A 15,971-nucleotide genomic window follows, 5' to 3' on the forward strand; every position below is an offset into this window, starting at 1 on the left:
TTTTGTAGAGATGGGGTTTTGCCATGTTGCCCAGGCTGGTCTAAATTCCTGGGCTCAAGCAATCCACCTACCTTAGCCTCACAAGGTGCTGGGATTACAGGCGTTAGCCACTCTGCCCAGCCACACTTTTTTAAACAACCAGATCTCGTGTGAATTAACTTATCACCAGAAGGATGGTGCTAAGCCATTCTTGAAGGTTCATCAGGCCTCACCTCCAACACAGCATCACTTTTCAACCTGAGATTTGGTAGGGACACAGAATCAAACCATATCATCCACTCTGCAAGCCTGGGCAGGGTTCCTAGCCTATCCCAGAGGGTTCCTAGCCTATCCCAGCATGAATTTATTATTATTATTATTATTTTGCTTTCTGAGATGGAGTCTTGCACTGTCGCCCAGGCTGGAGTGCAGTGGCACAATCTTGGCTCACTGCAACCTCAGCCTCCCAGGTTCAAGCGATTCTCCTGCCTCAGCCTCCCGAGTAGCTAGGACTACAGGCGCACACCACCACGCCTAGCTAATTTTTGTGTTTTTAGTAGAGATGGGGTTTCACCATGTTGGCTAGGCTGGTCTCAAACTCCTGACCTTATGGTCTGTCGGCCTCGGCCTCCCAAAGTGCTGGGATTACAGGCGTGAGCCACTGCGCCAGGCGTATTTCTTTTGTGTATGGGTTGTACCTTTGCTGCCTGCAACTGTGGGCAGCCTTCGTGAAATGGTGGTTCTGTCATTGACTCGAAAACTGAGTGATGTAAAGATCATCAGCAGCCTTTGGCAGATCCTCCTCTAGGCTCTACTTTGGGGTGTGAGATCCACAAGTCCCAGTTGGCAGCCTCAGTGGTCCACTGGAGGAGACAGACGCAGAAGGTAATCCAACAGGGAGCTTAGTGGCACTGAGGGAATGATGACAGAGGAGACAGGAAAGCTGAGAGCTTTCCCGACAAGGAGGAAAAGTGATAGAGTACTGTGCCCAGGGGTTAGGGGAACTGAGGGTAAGTACTTTTCTGACTCTTCCCCCACAACAAGCTGCTGAAAAGATCATTGCTTTTCGTTGTATTTTGGACTGGTATACCTGGCTAATCAGCATTCACTGGAAAACAGCACTGTGAGGAAGACAGCTGCCTAAGGCTGTTTGTCACCCTGGAAGGGAAGCAGCAGAGAGGTAGAAATATCCTGAGAGAAGAAGATAGTGTCAAGAGAGAGAAAGCAGCAGCTCCTCTCAGCCCTTACCACATGCTGTGCCTGGACGGTATCCAATCACTTCGGGTGAAGAAACTCAGGCTCAAGAAGTTAATCTCTCTTGATTAAACCCCTTGCTCTGAGCCTCAGTGAATTTGTTTCATAACCCATTAGACAGTTGTAGGTGAGGGGACTGCGTTGCTACGGGCTCATTCAGCTGCTGGGCTCAAAGCCATTTGGAGTTCCAGCTGATAGGGATCATGCAGCTCCACATAAGTGGGTTGGGTCAGTCATGTCTGTGGAATGAGAATCCATTTCTACCTCTGCCTGCTGGTGAACATAAGAGCTCCCATTTTCTCCTCCATGAAGTGGAGCAGCTAATTTCCTGGAATAGACAGTGGTAAGGATTGTCCTAAAGGTCTTGGGATAGTCTGTGGGTTGACATGTGGAGGACTGAGGTGCACAGAATGAGTCCATCACTTCCCCACCAGTTTCTGGGTTCGTGGCCTGTCTTGTTCACTGTGGTGTCCTTGGTTCCATAGCATGCAAAAGATGCTTTATGATCACTGCACAGAACAGAGTGTGGCGCCTCATGGGTTGATGATCAAGATTAAAGCAGAAGTAAGTACATTAGAAGCGGGTAGGGTGGAGTAGAAGAATCCAACAGTTTTCCTAGGGGCTAAGACACTAAAATCCCTCAAGGAATACAGAAAGAAAATTTTAGGAATTTATGAAGTAACATGTTAAGATTTTTAAGTGTCATGCATGATTACCTAAAATAGTGCTGGCGGCCCAGTGCTGGTCTGCCACTGAGCCCCCCCAGGAAGTAAAGATTCAGTTGGTGCATGTCCCATGTCCTAGGCATTTAGTCCAGTGCTGCTGGGCCTCCAGTAAATCTTACCCCCAGCTGCTTCTCAGGAAAAAGTCAAGCCTTAAGAGCTGTAATTGGGGCCGGGCACGGTGGCTCAAGCCTGTAATCCCAGCACTTTGGGAGGCCGAGACGGGCGGATCACGACGTCAGGAGATCGAGACCATCCTGGCTAACATGGTGAAACCCTGTCTCTACTAAAAAATACAAAAAACTAGCCGGGCATGGTGGCAGGCGCCTGTAGTCCCAGCTACTCGGGAGGCTGAGGCAGGAGAATGGCGTGAACCTGGGAGGCGGAGCTTGCAGTGAGCTGAGATCCGGCCACTGCACTCCAGCCAGGGTGACAGCGAGACGCCATCTCAAAAAAAAAAAAAAAAAAAAAGCTGTAATTGGGGCGTACGGTGGCTCACACCTATAATCCAGCACTTTGGCAGGCCGAGATGGGCGGATCACCTAAGGTCAAGAGTTCGAGACCAGTCTGGCCAACATGGCAAAACGCCGTCTCTACTAAAAATACAAAAATTAGCTGGGCATGGCGGCGGGCGCCTGTAATCCCAGCTGCTCGGGAGGCTGAGACAGAATTGCTTGAACCCGGGAGGCGGAGGTTGCAGTGAGCCGAGATCGCACCACTGCACTCCAGCCTGGGCGATTAAGAGCGAAACTCTCGGCCGGGCGCGGTGGCTCAAGCCTGTAATCCCAGCACTTTGGGAGGCCGAGACGGGCGGATCACGAGGTCAGGAGATCGAGACCATCCTGGCTAACACGGTGAAACCCCGTCTCTACTAAAAATACAAAAACTAGCCGGGCGAGGTGGCGGGCGCCTGTAGTCCCAGCTACTCAGGAGGCTGAGGCAGGAGAATGGCGTAAACCTGGGAGACGGAGCTTGCAGTGAGCTGAGATCCGGCCACTGCACTCCAGTCCGGGCGACAGAGCGAGACTCCGCCTCAAAAAAAAAAAAAAAAAAAAAAAAAAAGGCCGGGCGCGGTGGCTCAAGCCTGTAATCCCAGCACTTTGGGAGGCTGAGACAGGCGGATCACGAGGTCAGGAGATCGAGACCATCCTGGCGAACACGGTGAAACCCCGTCTCTACTAAAAATACAAAAAAAACTAGCCGGGCGAGGCGGCGGGCGCCTGTAGTCCCAGCTACTCGGAGGCTGAGGCAGGAGAATGGCGTGAACCCGGGAGGCGGAGCTTGCAGTGAGCTGAGATCCGGCCACTGCACTCCAGTCCGGGCGACAGAGGGAGACTCCGCCTCAAAAAAAAAAAAAAAAAAAAAAAAAAAAGAGCGAAACTCTCAAAAAAACAAACAAACAAAAAAAACACTGTAACTGAGAGAAAATAATGAAGTATGCCCTCAAATGAAGAAAAGTTATTTGGGGCGAAGTAAGTCCCCAGAAGTCCTAAGAAACAGAAAGGGAATTAAATATAGATCAGAGCAGTTATAAATGAGTTGGAGAGGGCAAACCCCCAAAATGAAAATACCTCAAAAGCTTATTTGGGGGAAGAGGTTGGAAATAGGTTCTCAAGTGTGTCTGATTAATCTTATCAAGAAGAAAAATCCCTTGAAGCGTAGACTAGGAATGGTCGAGAATTAAAAGCGTGGCTCAGGTCCTGCTCTACAACTGCACCACCTCGCTGGAAGGACGGCCTGGGCTGCAAGGAGGCGGCGCAGCCACTGGCTCTGGGCGGATCCCAGCGCGGAGCTGACTACCTGGGCCCGTGCCAGCACTGGGCCCCTCCAGTCAAACCTGTGCAGCGCGCAAACGGGAAGCCCAGACCAGGGCTTGTACTCGAGGAACGGGAGAGGGAAGGGGTTGGGAGTCGCCTGCCGTGGCCTCAGCGGAAGGTCTCCCCAGCCCGCGAAGTCCGTCGAAATATTTGCAGGTGAGGCAGGCGTGGAAGCGCCTGCCTCGCTGCCCCGTTGCCCCATGTAGGCCCAGGACCTGTCTCTGTCAGCGGGAAATGGGGAGAACGGTACCGGAAGCCCATGTCTCGGAGGCTGCTGGGAGCTGTAGTGCCCGCGGGTGACGTCGTTCTGGGCGCTTTTCCGGGTCCGGGGGGCGGGGTTAGAGGCGTGGCCTGGAGGCGTCGACCCATTTCGCTGGCAGAGAGAGCGGGTCTTGTGTGGACGGTGATCTGGGCGAAAGGGTCGGTTTATGGTTGTGGCCTCGAAATCCTGAGTGCGCGATGACGGAGACCAGGGCCGAGGAGGGTCTCCTGCAGGCGGCCGCCGGGCTCTGAGAGATGCTTCCGCTGGAGCTTTTTTATTTTTAACATGGCTGCAGCTGTTGCACACTAGTAATTTTCTGCCCTGCGACCGCTTTTCTGCGTTGTAATAATCAAGCTAAAACTAGTGCAGGTTTTACTGCTTACAAGGGAGTTTTTAACAATTTTCTTAAACCGTGTTACAACACTACCTGTTCTTCCAGTTTTGTCCTAATACACACCGCGCGGGGCAGGAATTGTATGTTGTGGAAATAAAGACCTAGGCCGTCCAGATGAGCACACGCAGAGGTTGACTCAGAGCCGGGTATAGTAGGGAGCCAGCCACGGTCCCTTGTGTTCTGTAGAGAGAGTCAAAGGCAGGTAGGGAGTGAGAAGACGTGCATTCATAAGGGAGGGCTCTGAGTGGAGAACCCTATTGGCTTGGCGGGGAGCAATAAAAGGGTATACTGGCAGTCATCTAAGTCCTGACCTGTGCTTGTTGCCAGAGGTTGTGGGTCAGTGCTGTGTTAGCTATATTTGGTTTGGCTGTGGTGTTTTTATTCATTCCCTTGGTGCCTCTATACCTATCTTCATCTCCGAATAGCTCCAGTAGATTCATCCAGTGAAAGTATCTGTGGTTCCTTGCTGTGGCTTTGCTGGTTCATGCTGAGCTACTTCCTGGTAGAATTGTACTAACCATTTATACTCACACAGCAAGGGTGAAATTGCAGGTTTGCTCTTGTCGTTGCCACTAAACATCACAAATATCAGAAGGAAGTAATAATCTGTAGTTATTTATGCCTTTATATTTGTTTTTAAGGCCTTATTTGTTAGGGACAATGTCAGGCTTGGTAGTCAAGGCTGGTGTGCAGTGGTGCAATCATAGATAACTGTAAAATCAAATTCTTGGGCCCAAGCAGCCCTCCTGCCTCGGGCTCCCAAGTAGCTAGGACCACAGGTGTATGCCATCACACCCGACTAATTTAAACTTTTTTAGAGACAGGGTCTTACTATGTTGCCCAGGCTGGTCTCAAGCTTCTGGCGTGAAGCGAATCTCCTGCCTCGGCCTTCCAAAGTGCAGGGATCACAGGTGTGAGCCACCCCACTGGCCAGGTTATTTAGAATGAGCATTTTGGAGGGGAGTTTTAGAGGACTCTCTTGTTTCCTCTTGTTTTGTGCTGCCTCCTCAGCATTTCAGGACAGTCCTGGAGTTCAGTTTAGCAGTGTGCTCTTGTGCCAGGACCCAGAGCCCCTGCCATTCCCAGATATCCTCGTTCTTGTCCCCAGTGGAGGTTGGAGAAGGTTATTTTTGCTGTGACTGTGCATACATGTACAGTGTCACAGATCCCTTCTCAACCCTCATTCCCTTTTGTTCTTTTCCCTATAACAGCTATACAGAGATATAATTTACACATTGTAAAGTTCATTCCTGTAAAGTGTATAGTTCAGTGTTTTTAAATATATTCACAAGGTTGTACAGCTTTCACTACTATCTAATTCCAGAACATTTTCTTCACCCAAGAAAGAAACCCCATAGCCATTAGCAGTCTCCCACCAATCCTCTCAATTTCTCCATTTCTTAACAATTACTAATCTACTTGTCTGTCTTTGGATTTTTATATTCTGGACATTTCATATTATATGCGGCCTTTTGTGTCTGGCTTATTTTACTTAGCATGATGTTTTTTTTTTTTTTTTTTTTTGAGACGGAGTCTCGCTGTGTCGCCTGGGCTGGAGTGCAGTGGCCGGATCTCAGCTCACTGCAAGCTCCGCCTCCCGGGTTTATGCCATTCTCCTGCCTCAGCCTCCGAGTAGCTGGGACTACAGGTGCCCACCACCTCGCCCGGCTAGTTTTTTGTATTTTTAGTAGAGACGGGGTTTCACCGTGTTAGCCAGGATGGTCTCGATCTCCTGACCTCGTGATCCGCCCGTCTCGGCCTCTCAAAGTGCTGGGATTACAGGCTTGAGCCACCGCGCCCGGCTTGCATGATGTTTTCAAGGTTCACCTGTGTTGTAGCATGTATTAGTACTTCATTCCTTTTGATTGCCAATATTTCATTGTATGAATAGATCACAATTTGCTTATACATTCCTCAGTTGATAGACAATGGATTATTTGTACTTTTTGGCTATTCTAGATAACACTTCGGTGAACATTCTTATAGAAGTTTTTGGGGGCATATGCTTTCAATTTTCTTAGCTATATATACTTGGGGGGAATTTCTGGGTCATGGATAACTATGTGTTTAACTTCTGAGGGTTTGCCAACCTGTTTTGCAGAGTGGTACAGCATTTTATATTCCCACCAGCAGTGTATGAGCAATCCAGTCTTTCCACATCCTCTCCTGTTACCATCGTCTTTGGCAACAGCCATCCCCGTGGGTGTGAAGTATATTCCACTGTGGTTTTGACTTGCATTTCCCTAGTGAATAATGATGTTGAGCATCTTTTCATGTGCTTGTTCTCATTTCTTGCTCTGCTTTTGACTTACAGAGTATCCTGAGCTCCAGCTGGACCCTAAATTGGATCCTCTTCCTGCTGAGAGTCCCCTGATGAACATTGAGGTTGTTGAGGTCCTCACACTGAACCAGGAGGTGGCTGGTCCCCGGAATGCCCAGATCCAGGCCCTATATGCTGAAGATGGAAGCCTGAGCCCAGATGCCCCCAGTGAGCAGGTCCAACAGCAGGGCAAGCATCCAGGTGACCCTGAGGCCGCTCGCCAGAGGTTCCGGAAGTTCCGTTATAAGGACATGACAGGTCCCCGGGAGGCCCTGGACCAGCTCCGAGAGCTGTGTCACCAGTGGCTACAGCCTGAGGCACGCTCCAAGGAGCAGATCCTGGAGCTGCTGGTGCTGGAGCAGTTCCTAGGTGCACTGCCTGTGAAGCTCCGGACATGGGTGGAATCGCAGCACCCAGAGAACTGCCAAGAGGTGGTGGCCCTGGTAGAGGGTGTGACCTGGATATCTGAGGAGGAAGGTAAGTGGAAGGGTGGGTAGAGGGACAGCTTAATGAGGGTGTCTTGGAGGACCCTGTGGGGGAGATAAGAACTCCAGGCTTCCTGGGAAGGTCGTGGGAATGATTTTGCCCACTCCATACAGACTGAGGACATCCACGTTCCCCACGTGTTCCTGAGTCAGAGCCACTGAAACCCCTGCATTCTTTAGCCCTTCGTGGGCTTCTGATGGATGCACACAGATGAAGTGCTTCATTTTCATCCCTCTGGCATCCCTGCTGCACCATAAACCCTGTAGCACTTGATAAGATAGACGGGACTACTGAGCTCACGGAGCCTGCAGTAGCAGGAGAGACAGGGATTTGACAAATGAGAATGCATAGAAACATGCTGGGGCTGCGAGGAGCTCGAGGTGATGGTGAGGTTCATGAAGGTCTGCAACTGACACCTGGTGTGGAGTGGAACTTGGCCAGGGTAAAGAAAGGGGGTAGGAAAGATGTGCCATGCAGAGGGAAGCACTGCCTGTAAGCGCCAAGATGGAAGGGATCACAGTAAATGCAAAACTCAGAAAAATCGGGTATGTCTGTGATGGAAGGGAGCAGAAGGTGGAGCTGGCACAGCCAGTGGGGACTTTAGTTCTAAAGCAAAGCAAAATGTTCTTCTAAAACAGTAGGGTTCGATCCCTGCGTTCCAGAAACTGGTGGCACCACTGGATTTGACCTTTAGAGATCCACCAGGCTGCATGTGTGGTGGATGGTGGACAGAGGATGGGGGTGAGGCTGGACACACAGGCTACCCGCAGCTATTGCCATGCCCTTTGATGGGTGGTGTCTTGGATAGGAACGATGGTGATGGCCGACTGGGGAGAGAGTACACGTGTGGAGTGTGTATTTGGAAGTAAGACTCCAAGACTCGGTTTCTTCACAGGCTGAGTTGCACAGAGTGTGCATGCTTCTGCATTGCTCACCTCCATTTTCCACATTCACAGGTGCCCAGAAGAGGTTTCTGATGTGAGCGAATGATTGACTGGTTGATGTTTGTGATTGTGGGGAAGGGTAAGGTATCCTGCAGGGGGATGGTGGGATTCTAAGAGGCCAGGGCATCCTGGAGATGCGGGTATCCGAGGCAGCAGAGCAGGCACTTGCATGAGTTGTGTCAGATGCACCAAGTCTGGGGTGCTGTACTTGGCAGAATAATTGCCCCAAAGGTGTCCATGTCCTGCCTCCTGGACTCTGTGAATAAGTTGCCTCACATGACAAAGGGAACTTTGCAGAAACAATTAACTTAAGGATCTTGAGAGGGAGAGATGCACTGGATTATTTGAGTGGATCTAACATAACCACAGAGGCCCTTAGGAGAGGGAGGCTGGAGGGTCAGAGGAGATGTAATGATAAAAGCAGCTGATAGAGGAAGAAGCCATAAGCCAAGTGTTGGGGGCAGCCTCTAGAAGCTGGAAAAGGCAAGGAATGGATTCTTCCTTGGAGCCTCCAAAAGGAACACAGCCATGCTGACACCTTCATTTTAGCCCAGTGAGGCACAAACCAGACTTCTTATCTCCAGAACCATAAGGTAATACATTTGCATTAATCTGAGCCGCTGGCATTGTGACAATTCACTATAGCAGCAATAGGAAACTAGTTCGTTAGGTGCCAAGGAGACAGTTGTGGGGTTAATGAGGTGAAAGTCAGTGAATTCACCCTGTGTTTAACCTCAGGGGTGAATGAAATAAATCAGTGCCACAGAAGACAATGGGAAGAGGCTTTCCAGAGAACCCTGAGAATCTCACATTATGTGATCAGTGTGTTAGCTGGGACTCTTGGATGTGATTGCTGCAAAGCCTTGCACAGAATGGCTCACGGGAGAAGGAGAATTTATTGAAAAAGTTCCATGGTGCTCGAGCATCAGGTAGGGCTGGACCCAGGAGCTCCAGTAGTGTCCTCCAGACTTGTTCTGTCTCTCATTCTTACCTCTTCTGCTCTCCACTGGCTTCACTCATGGGCAGGCTGTCTGCCTGCATGGGATTTCTCTTTCCCAAATGTTCCAGCTAAAGCCTTGTTGGCTCCAATCATCTGGCTATAGGCTGTGTTCATCCCAGATCTAATCACTGTGGCCAAGAGAAAGGGATGGCCCAGTGGGCCAACCTAAGTCATCTTGTTGCTCACCTTGATGTTGGGGGTGGATTAGCATTGTGGAAGCCTGTGGACCATGTGGGGTCATGTGAGAAAAGTTAGAATGAAGGAGCCGTGGTTAGAGGCACCCTCGGGCTGGGTGGAGCTGTTGTTTCCTTAGGTGGAGGAGCCTTGGTGACGTTCACTTCAAGATGGCTGCATGTTGTGGGTCCGGGGACAGTCTCACCTTCCACGAGGTGGGAGGGAGAGGGAGGAAGGATGAGGTGCCTGAATAGGCAGGGTGGAGGGCTTGGAGGCTGGAAACAGGGGCTTTGACTCTAAGGAGGAGGTGTCAGTCAGCTGCCTCACAGGAGGGGCTGGGGCCCCCCAGCCGCCCTCAGAAACGGAAGGAGTGGTCTCAGCAGTGAGGACACTGGTGCCCTGTGACCCTTGGAAGGTGAGCCATCCTGGGCCCATCCAGGTGCGGGCACTCGGGCACATGCTGTGAGGGGAGCTGAGCTGGTGAGAAGGGAGGATAGGAACAGAGGCTGTCATGGAGCCACAGTATGATGCAGGTGTGTGGTGGCCCCATGGGTTGCAAAGAGGCCACCCTTGCCCTGCCCAAGGGTCCCCACACCTGCTGACCTCCTCTGGTTGGTGTCTCCTCCCAGTACTTCCTGCAGGACAACCTGCCGAGGGCACCACCTGCTGCCTTGAGGTCACTGCCCAGCAGGAGGAGAAGCAGAAGGAGGATGCAGCCATCTGCCCAGTGACAGTGCTCCCTGAGGTAAGCGGGGAGTGTCGCCCTTTTTTGGCCACAGCATCTCCTGTGAGGCAGGCCCACCCCTGAGGCATCCACTCTGCCCTGGGCTTTCCTAAGACCTCCCACAGGCTGGGGCATTCTGAGATTCTGAGCTCTTAGGTCTGTGCTGAAGCAATCTGAGTATGAAGAGCAGCCCTGCCCTCCAGCCACCATGGCGTCATTGGGGACAAGGCATGGTGACTCAGGAGTTGACAAAGCAGGAGGCAAAAGGGAAGGAACTAAGTGTTTACAGAGACTTGAAAGGTGGAACTACCACAGGCAGGCACATCCGTATCCGGGTCACAACAAGAGAGCCCTCATTCAGAAATGCATACTTAGGTATTTATCTTTGGTATCTGGGGTTTGCTTCAGAATAACCCAGAGCTGGGGTGTGGGTGAAAAAGATTGGTTCTGATGTGCTGACCACTAGGGTATTGGTATGTATGTGTCATTGGTCACAGCTGTTTGCACTGCAAGAGGCTCATACTGGCTCAAGCGTAGAAGTAAATTTATTGGCTCTCATGTTTTCTCTAGTAGGCTTCAGGCAAGGCTGCATCCAGGTGCTCCCAGGTGATGGGAAGAATCTCTGGCCAACCTGTTTCATGGCTCTGCTTTCTCCCCCTTTCTTCTTCTTCCTTTTTCTTCCTCCTCCTCCTTTTTTTTTTTTTTTTGAGATGGAGTGTTGCTCTTGTTGCCCAGGCTGGAGTGCAATGGCACGATCTCAGCTCACTGAAACCTCTGCCTCCCAGGTTCAAGTGATTCTGCTGTCTCAACCTCCTGAGTAGCTGGGATTACAGGCAGCCACCACTACACCTGGCTAATTTTTGGTATTTTTTAATAGACATGGGGTTTCATCATGTTGGCCAGGCTGGTCTCGAACTCCTGACCTCAGGTGATTCACCCGCCTCAGCCTCCCAAAGTGCTGGGATTACAGGTGTCAGCCACCGCGCCTGGCCACTCCCCTTTCTTCTTAGGCAGATTCTGCCCCATGTAAGCAAAATGCCTCAGATCCTGGTAAAGCAGGGTTGGGGGAACCTCTTCTTCCCAAAGTCCTGGTCAGTTCCCCAGAAGGGAACAGTCATGGCTGTGCCAGGGTGACTGCCCTCCCCCAGGTCAGCCCTGTCGACAAAGGCAGGGGCTTGGTTGTCATTTCCACCAAGTGGGAAGACAGTATTAATAGATGGAGAACCTTCTGCAGCGGGAAGATTTCAGCACTCGGCAAGCTGGATAGAGCCGTTAGGATGGAGTTGTTTGCTTGTTGCACTTGGAGCTCTTTATGAAGCAAGGGCTCTGCCTCCCAGCCTGAGACCCAGACCCTGGTTTGGACCCAGTAGAACTCTTGTGGGCCCTGGGTTGGTGTCTCTGAGCAAATCCCCAAAGCAGGAGAGTCCCTAGCACAGTGAGCTCTGTCAGAACCTCCCAGCTGGCCTTTCTTCTGCCCTCATTGACAACCCTCTGACACTCTCGCTGAGCATAGACACACGTGTGATGTTACAGGAGCCAGTTACCTTCCAGGATGTGGCTGTGGACTTCAGCCGGGAAGAGTGGGGGCTGCTGGGCCCGACACAGAGGACCGAGTACCGCGATGTGATGCTGGAGACCTTTGGGCACCTGGTCTCTGTGGGTAAGGCTGTGCCCCCTCTTCACCCACCTCAGGGCTGGTAGGTCACAGGAGCCCCAAGTCAGGGGTGTTTACCTTCTCTGGACTCCACACTGGGCATTCCCTCAAGGGGCCCTTGCTCCATCCAGGGCCTGTTAAGTGGAACTGTAGACTTAAAGGGGTGGGGGCATTGGTTGGCCAGAAGCAGCCTTAGGTCCAGTGAAGGAGTGATTTGCTGTCTATCTCCTGAGGGAGTATGAGAGAACAGGAACTCGAAGAGCTCAGAGAATACTCCCTGCCCTTTCTGTCCCTTGTTCACCAAGGTCAGTGCTTCCCTCCCTGCTGCTTCATTGCTTTTCAGTCTCTCTCCAGGTTGCATGACTCTACTTGGAAAAAAAAAATCCTGAGTTTTGAACTTAGTTATGCATTTCATGCTCTCAGACCTGTCCTAGCACATCTCTCTATTGTATCTACATCTTTTGCTTATTTTTTTCAGGGTGGGAGACTACATTGGAAAATAAAGAGTTAGCTCCAAATTCTGACATTCCTGAGGAAGAACCATCCCCCAGCCTGAAAGTGCAAGAATCCTCAAGGGATTGTGCCTTGTCCTCTACATTAGAAGATACCTTGCAGGGTGGAGTCCAGGAAGTCCAAGAAACAGTGTTGAAGCAGGTGGAGTCTGCTCAAGAAAAAGACCTTCCTCAGAAGAAGCACTTTGACAACCATGAGTCCCAGGCAAACAGTGGTACTCTTGACACAAACCAAGTTTCGCTCCAGAAAATTGACAGCGTTGATTCCCAGGCAAACAATGGTGCTCTTAACACAAACCAAGTTTTGCTCCAGAAAATTCCTCCTAGAAAACAATTACGCAAATGTGACTCACAAGTTAAAAGCATGAAACATAGTTCACGTGTAAAAATTCATCAGAAGAGCTATGAAAGGCAAAAGGCCAAGGAAGGCAATGGTTGCAGGAAAACCTTCAGTCGGACTGCTAAACAGATTACGTTTATAAGAATTCACAAGGGGAGCCAAGTTTGCCGATGCAGTGAATGTGGTAAAATATTCCGGAACCCAAGATACTTTTCTGTGCATAAGAAAATTCATACAGGAGAGAGGCCCTATGTGTGCCAAGCCTGTGGGAAAGGATTTGTTCAGAGCTCTTCCCTCACACAGCATCAGAGAGTTCATTCTGGAGAGAGACCATTTGAATGTCAGGAGTGTGGGAGGACCTTCAATGATCGCTCAGCCATCTCCCAGCACCTGAGGACTCACACTGGCGCTAAGCCCTACAAGTGTCAGGACTGTGGAAAAGCCTTCCGCCAGAGCTCCCACCTCATCAGACATCAGAGGACCCACACCGGGGAGCGCCCATATGCATGCAACAAATGTGGAAAGGCCTTCACCCAGAGCTCACACCTTATCGGGCACCAGAGAACCCACAATAGGACAAAGCGAAAGAAGAAACAGCCTACCTCATAGCGCTCAAGCCAGTTGAAGAAACCTTGTCTTTTCAGCTTGACCCTACAATATAATGTGCACAGGCCTGCTTGTGAATCAGAACTGAATGTGAAAGGGAAGCATTGAGTGAGGACATTCCCAAAACCAAAGGACAGCTGAGGAGACTACCCAGCACATAATAAATAAATAAAATGAGTGAAGAGTTATTAACATTAGTTGGAAAAAAGATTTCCCATTCACTTGATATTGTTTGTTCACTCATTTAGTCATTAAAAGTGAGATTTGGCCGGGCGCGGTGGCTCAAGCCTGTAATCCCAGCACTTTGGGAGGCCGAGACGGGCGGATCACGAGGTCAGGAGGTCGAGACCATCCTGGCTAACACGGTGAAACCCCGTCTCTACTAAAAAATACAAAAAACTAGCCGGGCGACGTGGCAGGCGCCTGTAGTCCCAGCTACTCGGGAGGCTGAGGCAGGAGAATGGCGTGAACCCAGGAGACGGAGCTTGCAGTGAGCTGAGATCTGGCCACTGCACTCCAGCCTGGGCGGCAGAGTGAGACTCCGTCTCAAAAAAAAAAAAAAAAAATGAGATTAATAAAATCTGAAATGTTATATAATAACTTTTAAAAAGCCAGGTAATTAACAATCTGCACTGATATTATATCCACAGTACCACAGTATTTATGTATATGAATTAAGGATTAAAAGATAGTGTGGATAAATAAACTATTGATCTATTTCTGTGTAGAACCTGTGTATTTCCTGCCTACTTAAATACCTCTATAGTAATGATTAATATTTAAAGAACATTAAAACAAGGAGGGAGATTATCAGATAGTTCTAGAAGATTCTGTGCAAAGTTGCAGCACCTTGGGCACAAGATACTATGTGAGTTGGGATGACTAGATCTTTCTGTTCCTTAGGGGGTTGTCATGACATGGTTAGGTAGAGGTAAGGAAAACTTAAACCCAAAGGGCTGGAAACCCCAGGCAAGTGTGGGGCTTCCTGGGAATATTCATGTTTCTTTTGTTTTTTTGACACAGAATCTCACTCTGTCACCCAAGCTAGAGTGCAGAGGTAGAATCATAGCTTACTGTAGCCTCAAACACCTGGGCTCAAAGGATCCTCCTGGATCAGCCTTTCAAGCAGCTGGGACTACAGGCATGCGCCACTATGCCTAGCTTCATTTGGTTTGTGTTTCCATTTTTCCTGAGAGACTATCACAAGGGAGGCAACTGCTCTGCCCAGGAGCCCATCACTTAAGCAAAAAGACACTGGCAGTACTAGAGCATGTATTTGCCCACGGTTCACATTCTTTCTCCAGGTCACATAGCCCATAGTATATGACCCGCTCCATTCCTTGTTCTAGGCTCCACCTTTGCTCTTGAGTTCTGTGTAACATTTAAAACATAAAACTCTGGACCAAAAATACTTAGGTTCAAGACACTGGTTGAGTGCTACTTTGCATAGCTTCTTTAGAACCCTCGGGTCTTGCCCACAAGGGTGAGGTGCAGTCATGCCATCTAGGGTGAGAGTACCTCCTTTCTCTGCAGAAATGAAAAACCCTTGGAGACAGGACCAGAGTAGATGCCTTGAGCCCATGTGCCTGGAGAATGACAGTGGTACACCAGCAACCCTATTGCCATTCACACATTGGGCATGGGCCTTGTGGCTGCTGTGTTGCTTCTAGTCATTTCAGCACTTTGATACGGCACATGTTGCTTCTTTGAGAACATATGCAGTTGAAGAACTTGCCCAGGGATGTTAGTTGGTAAAAACAGCTTCCTCAGCTGTTCAAAACTCTACAATATCACCTCTCAAGAATGAACCAAAGAATAGGATGCTTGAGATTAGAACCTGGTAAACTCAAAATTCCCAGATTCCAAATCCTAGACAGTATGAGTCCAAAGCTTTAGTGATAGCTTCAGGAACTGAGGTGATGGTTTGAGCTGGGTCTGGGAAAATAAGGGACCCAGGAGTAGGAAAGGGGGGAGAACATACTAGGGTATGGGAGAGCTAACAGACTACAAGGTACAAGGTCAGTGGGTCCATTCCAAGGTATGGAATGGCTCATCTCATGGCTGGCACCTGGGCTTGAGGTGGCTCTAAGGCTGAGTTCAGTTGTGTTGGGTTCTCTCATCTGAAGAGCCAGGGTTCCAACAGAATTAGGCAGAAACAGCATGGCTTTTTCTGACCCAGCCTAGGTCACATGGTGTCACCCTAGGACAGTCTATCCTTTACAAGCCAGTCACTAAGGCCAGCCAGATTAAGTGGGAAGGGGGTTAAACTCCATCTCTTGAAGGGAGAGTAGCAAAGTTAGGAAAGGCAGGAGAGTGTAGTGGCCAACTCTGGATAAGAAGGTCTACATATATGCCAGCATTTATCTTTAAATACTGTGTATCCCCACCTGTACTTGCAAGACAGGAAGGGGAAGGCAGGGAGAGAGACTGCACGTGTGGGAGCTGACACACTAGACACAAGTATTAGATGTGGTTTAAATCCTGACTCTGCTCCTCACTGGGTCTGTGGTTGTCAGAAAGAGGATTCACGCCTAGAGGGTCCACGTTCCATACATCCAGTACACCAGTGAAAAGGTACATGAGGGGCCAGGTGCGGTGGCTCAAGCCTGTAATCCCAGCACCTTGGGAGGCCGAGGAGGGTGGATCATGAGGTCAGGTGATCAAGACCATCCTGGCTAATAGCGTGAAACCCCGTCTCTACTAAATAAAAAAAAATTAGCCGGGCATGGTGGCAGGCGCCTGTAGTCCCAGCTACTTGGGAGGCTGAGGTAGGAGAATGGCAT

At 49.9% G+C, this 15,971-nt stretch overlaps 1 protein-coding gene across 4 annotated transcripts in view; it reads left to right on the forward strand.

Annotated features, from left to right (window-relative positions):
• ZNF274 (zinc finger protein 274) overlaps positions 1–13,453 on the forward strand; it is a 34,072-nt gene extending 20,619 nt beyond the window's left edge. For all 4 annotated transcript variants that reach the window (XM_033224710.1, XM_033224713.1, XM_033224712.1 and 1 more), the window contains 4 exons: positions 6,743–7,225; positions 9,982–10,097; positions 11,610–11,736; positions 12,209–13,453. In XM_033224710.1, coding sequence (XP_033080601.1) covers positions 6,743–7,225; positions 9,982–10,097; positions 11,610–11,736; positions 12,209–13,191 — 1,709 coding nt within the window. In that variant the 3' untranslated portion in view covers positions 13,192–13,453. The remainder of the gene's footprint in view (positions 1–6,742; positions 7,226–9,981; positions 10,098–11,609; positions 11,737–12,208) is intronic.
• Positions 13,454–15,971: the final 2,518 nt, after the last annotated feature.

The sequence above is a fragment of the Trachypithecus francoisi genome, unplaced genomic scaffold (genome assembly GCF_009764315.1).
Source record: "Trachypithecus francoisi isolate TF-2019V2 unplaced genomic scaffold, Tfra_2.0 Lachesis_group12, whole genome shotgun sequence".
Classification (NCBI taxonomy): domain Eukaryota; kingdom Metazoa; phylum Chordata; class Mammalia; order Primates; family Cercopithecidae; genus Trachypithecus; species Trachypithecus francoisi.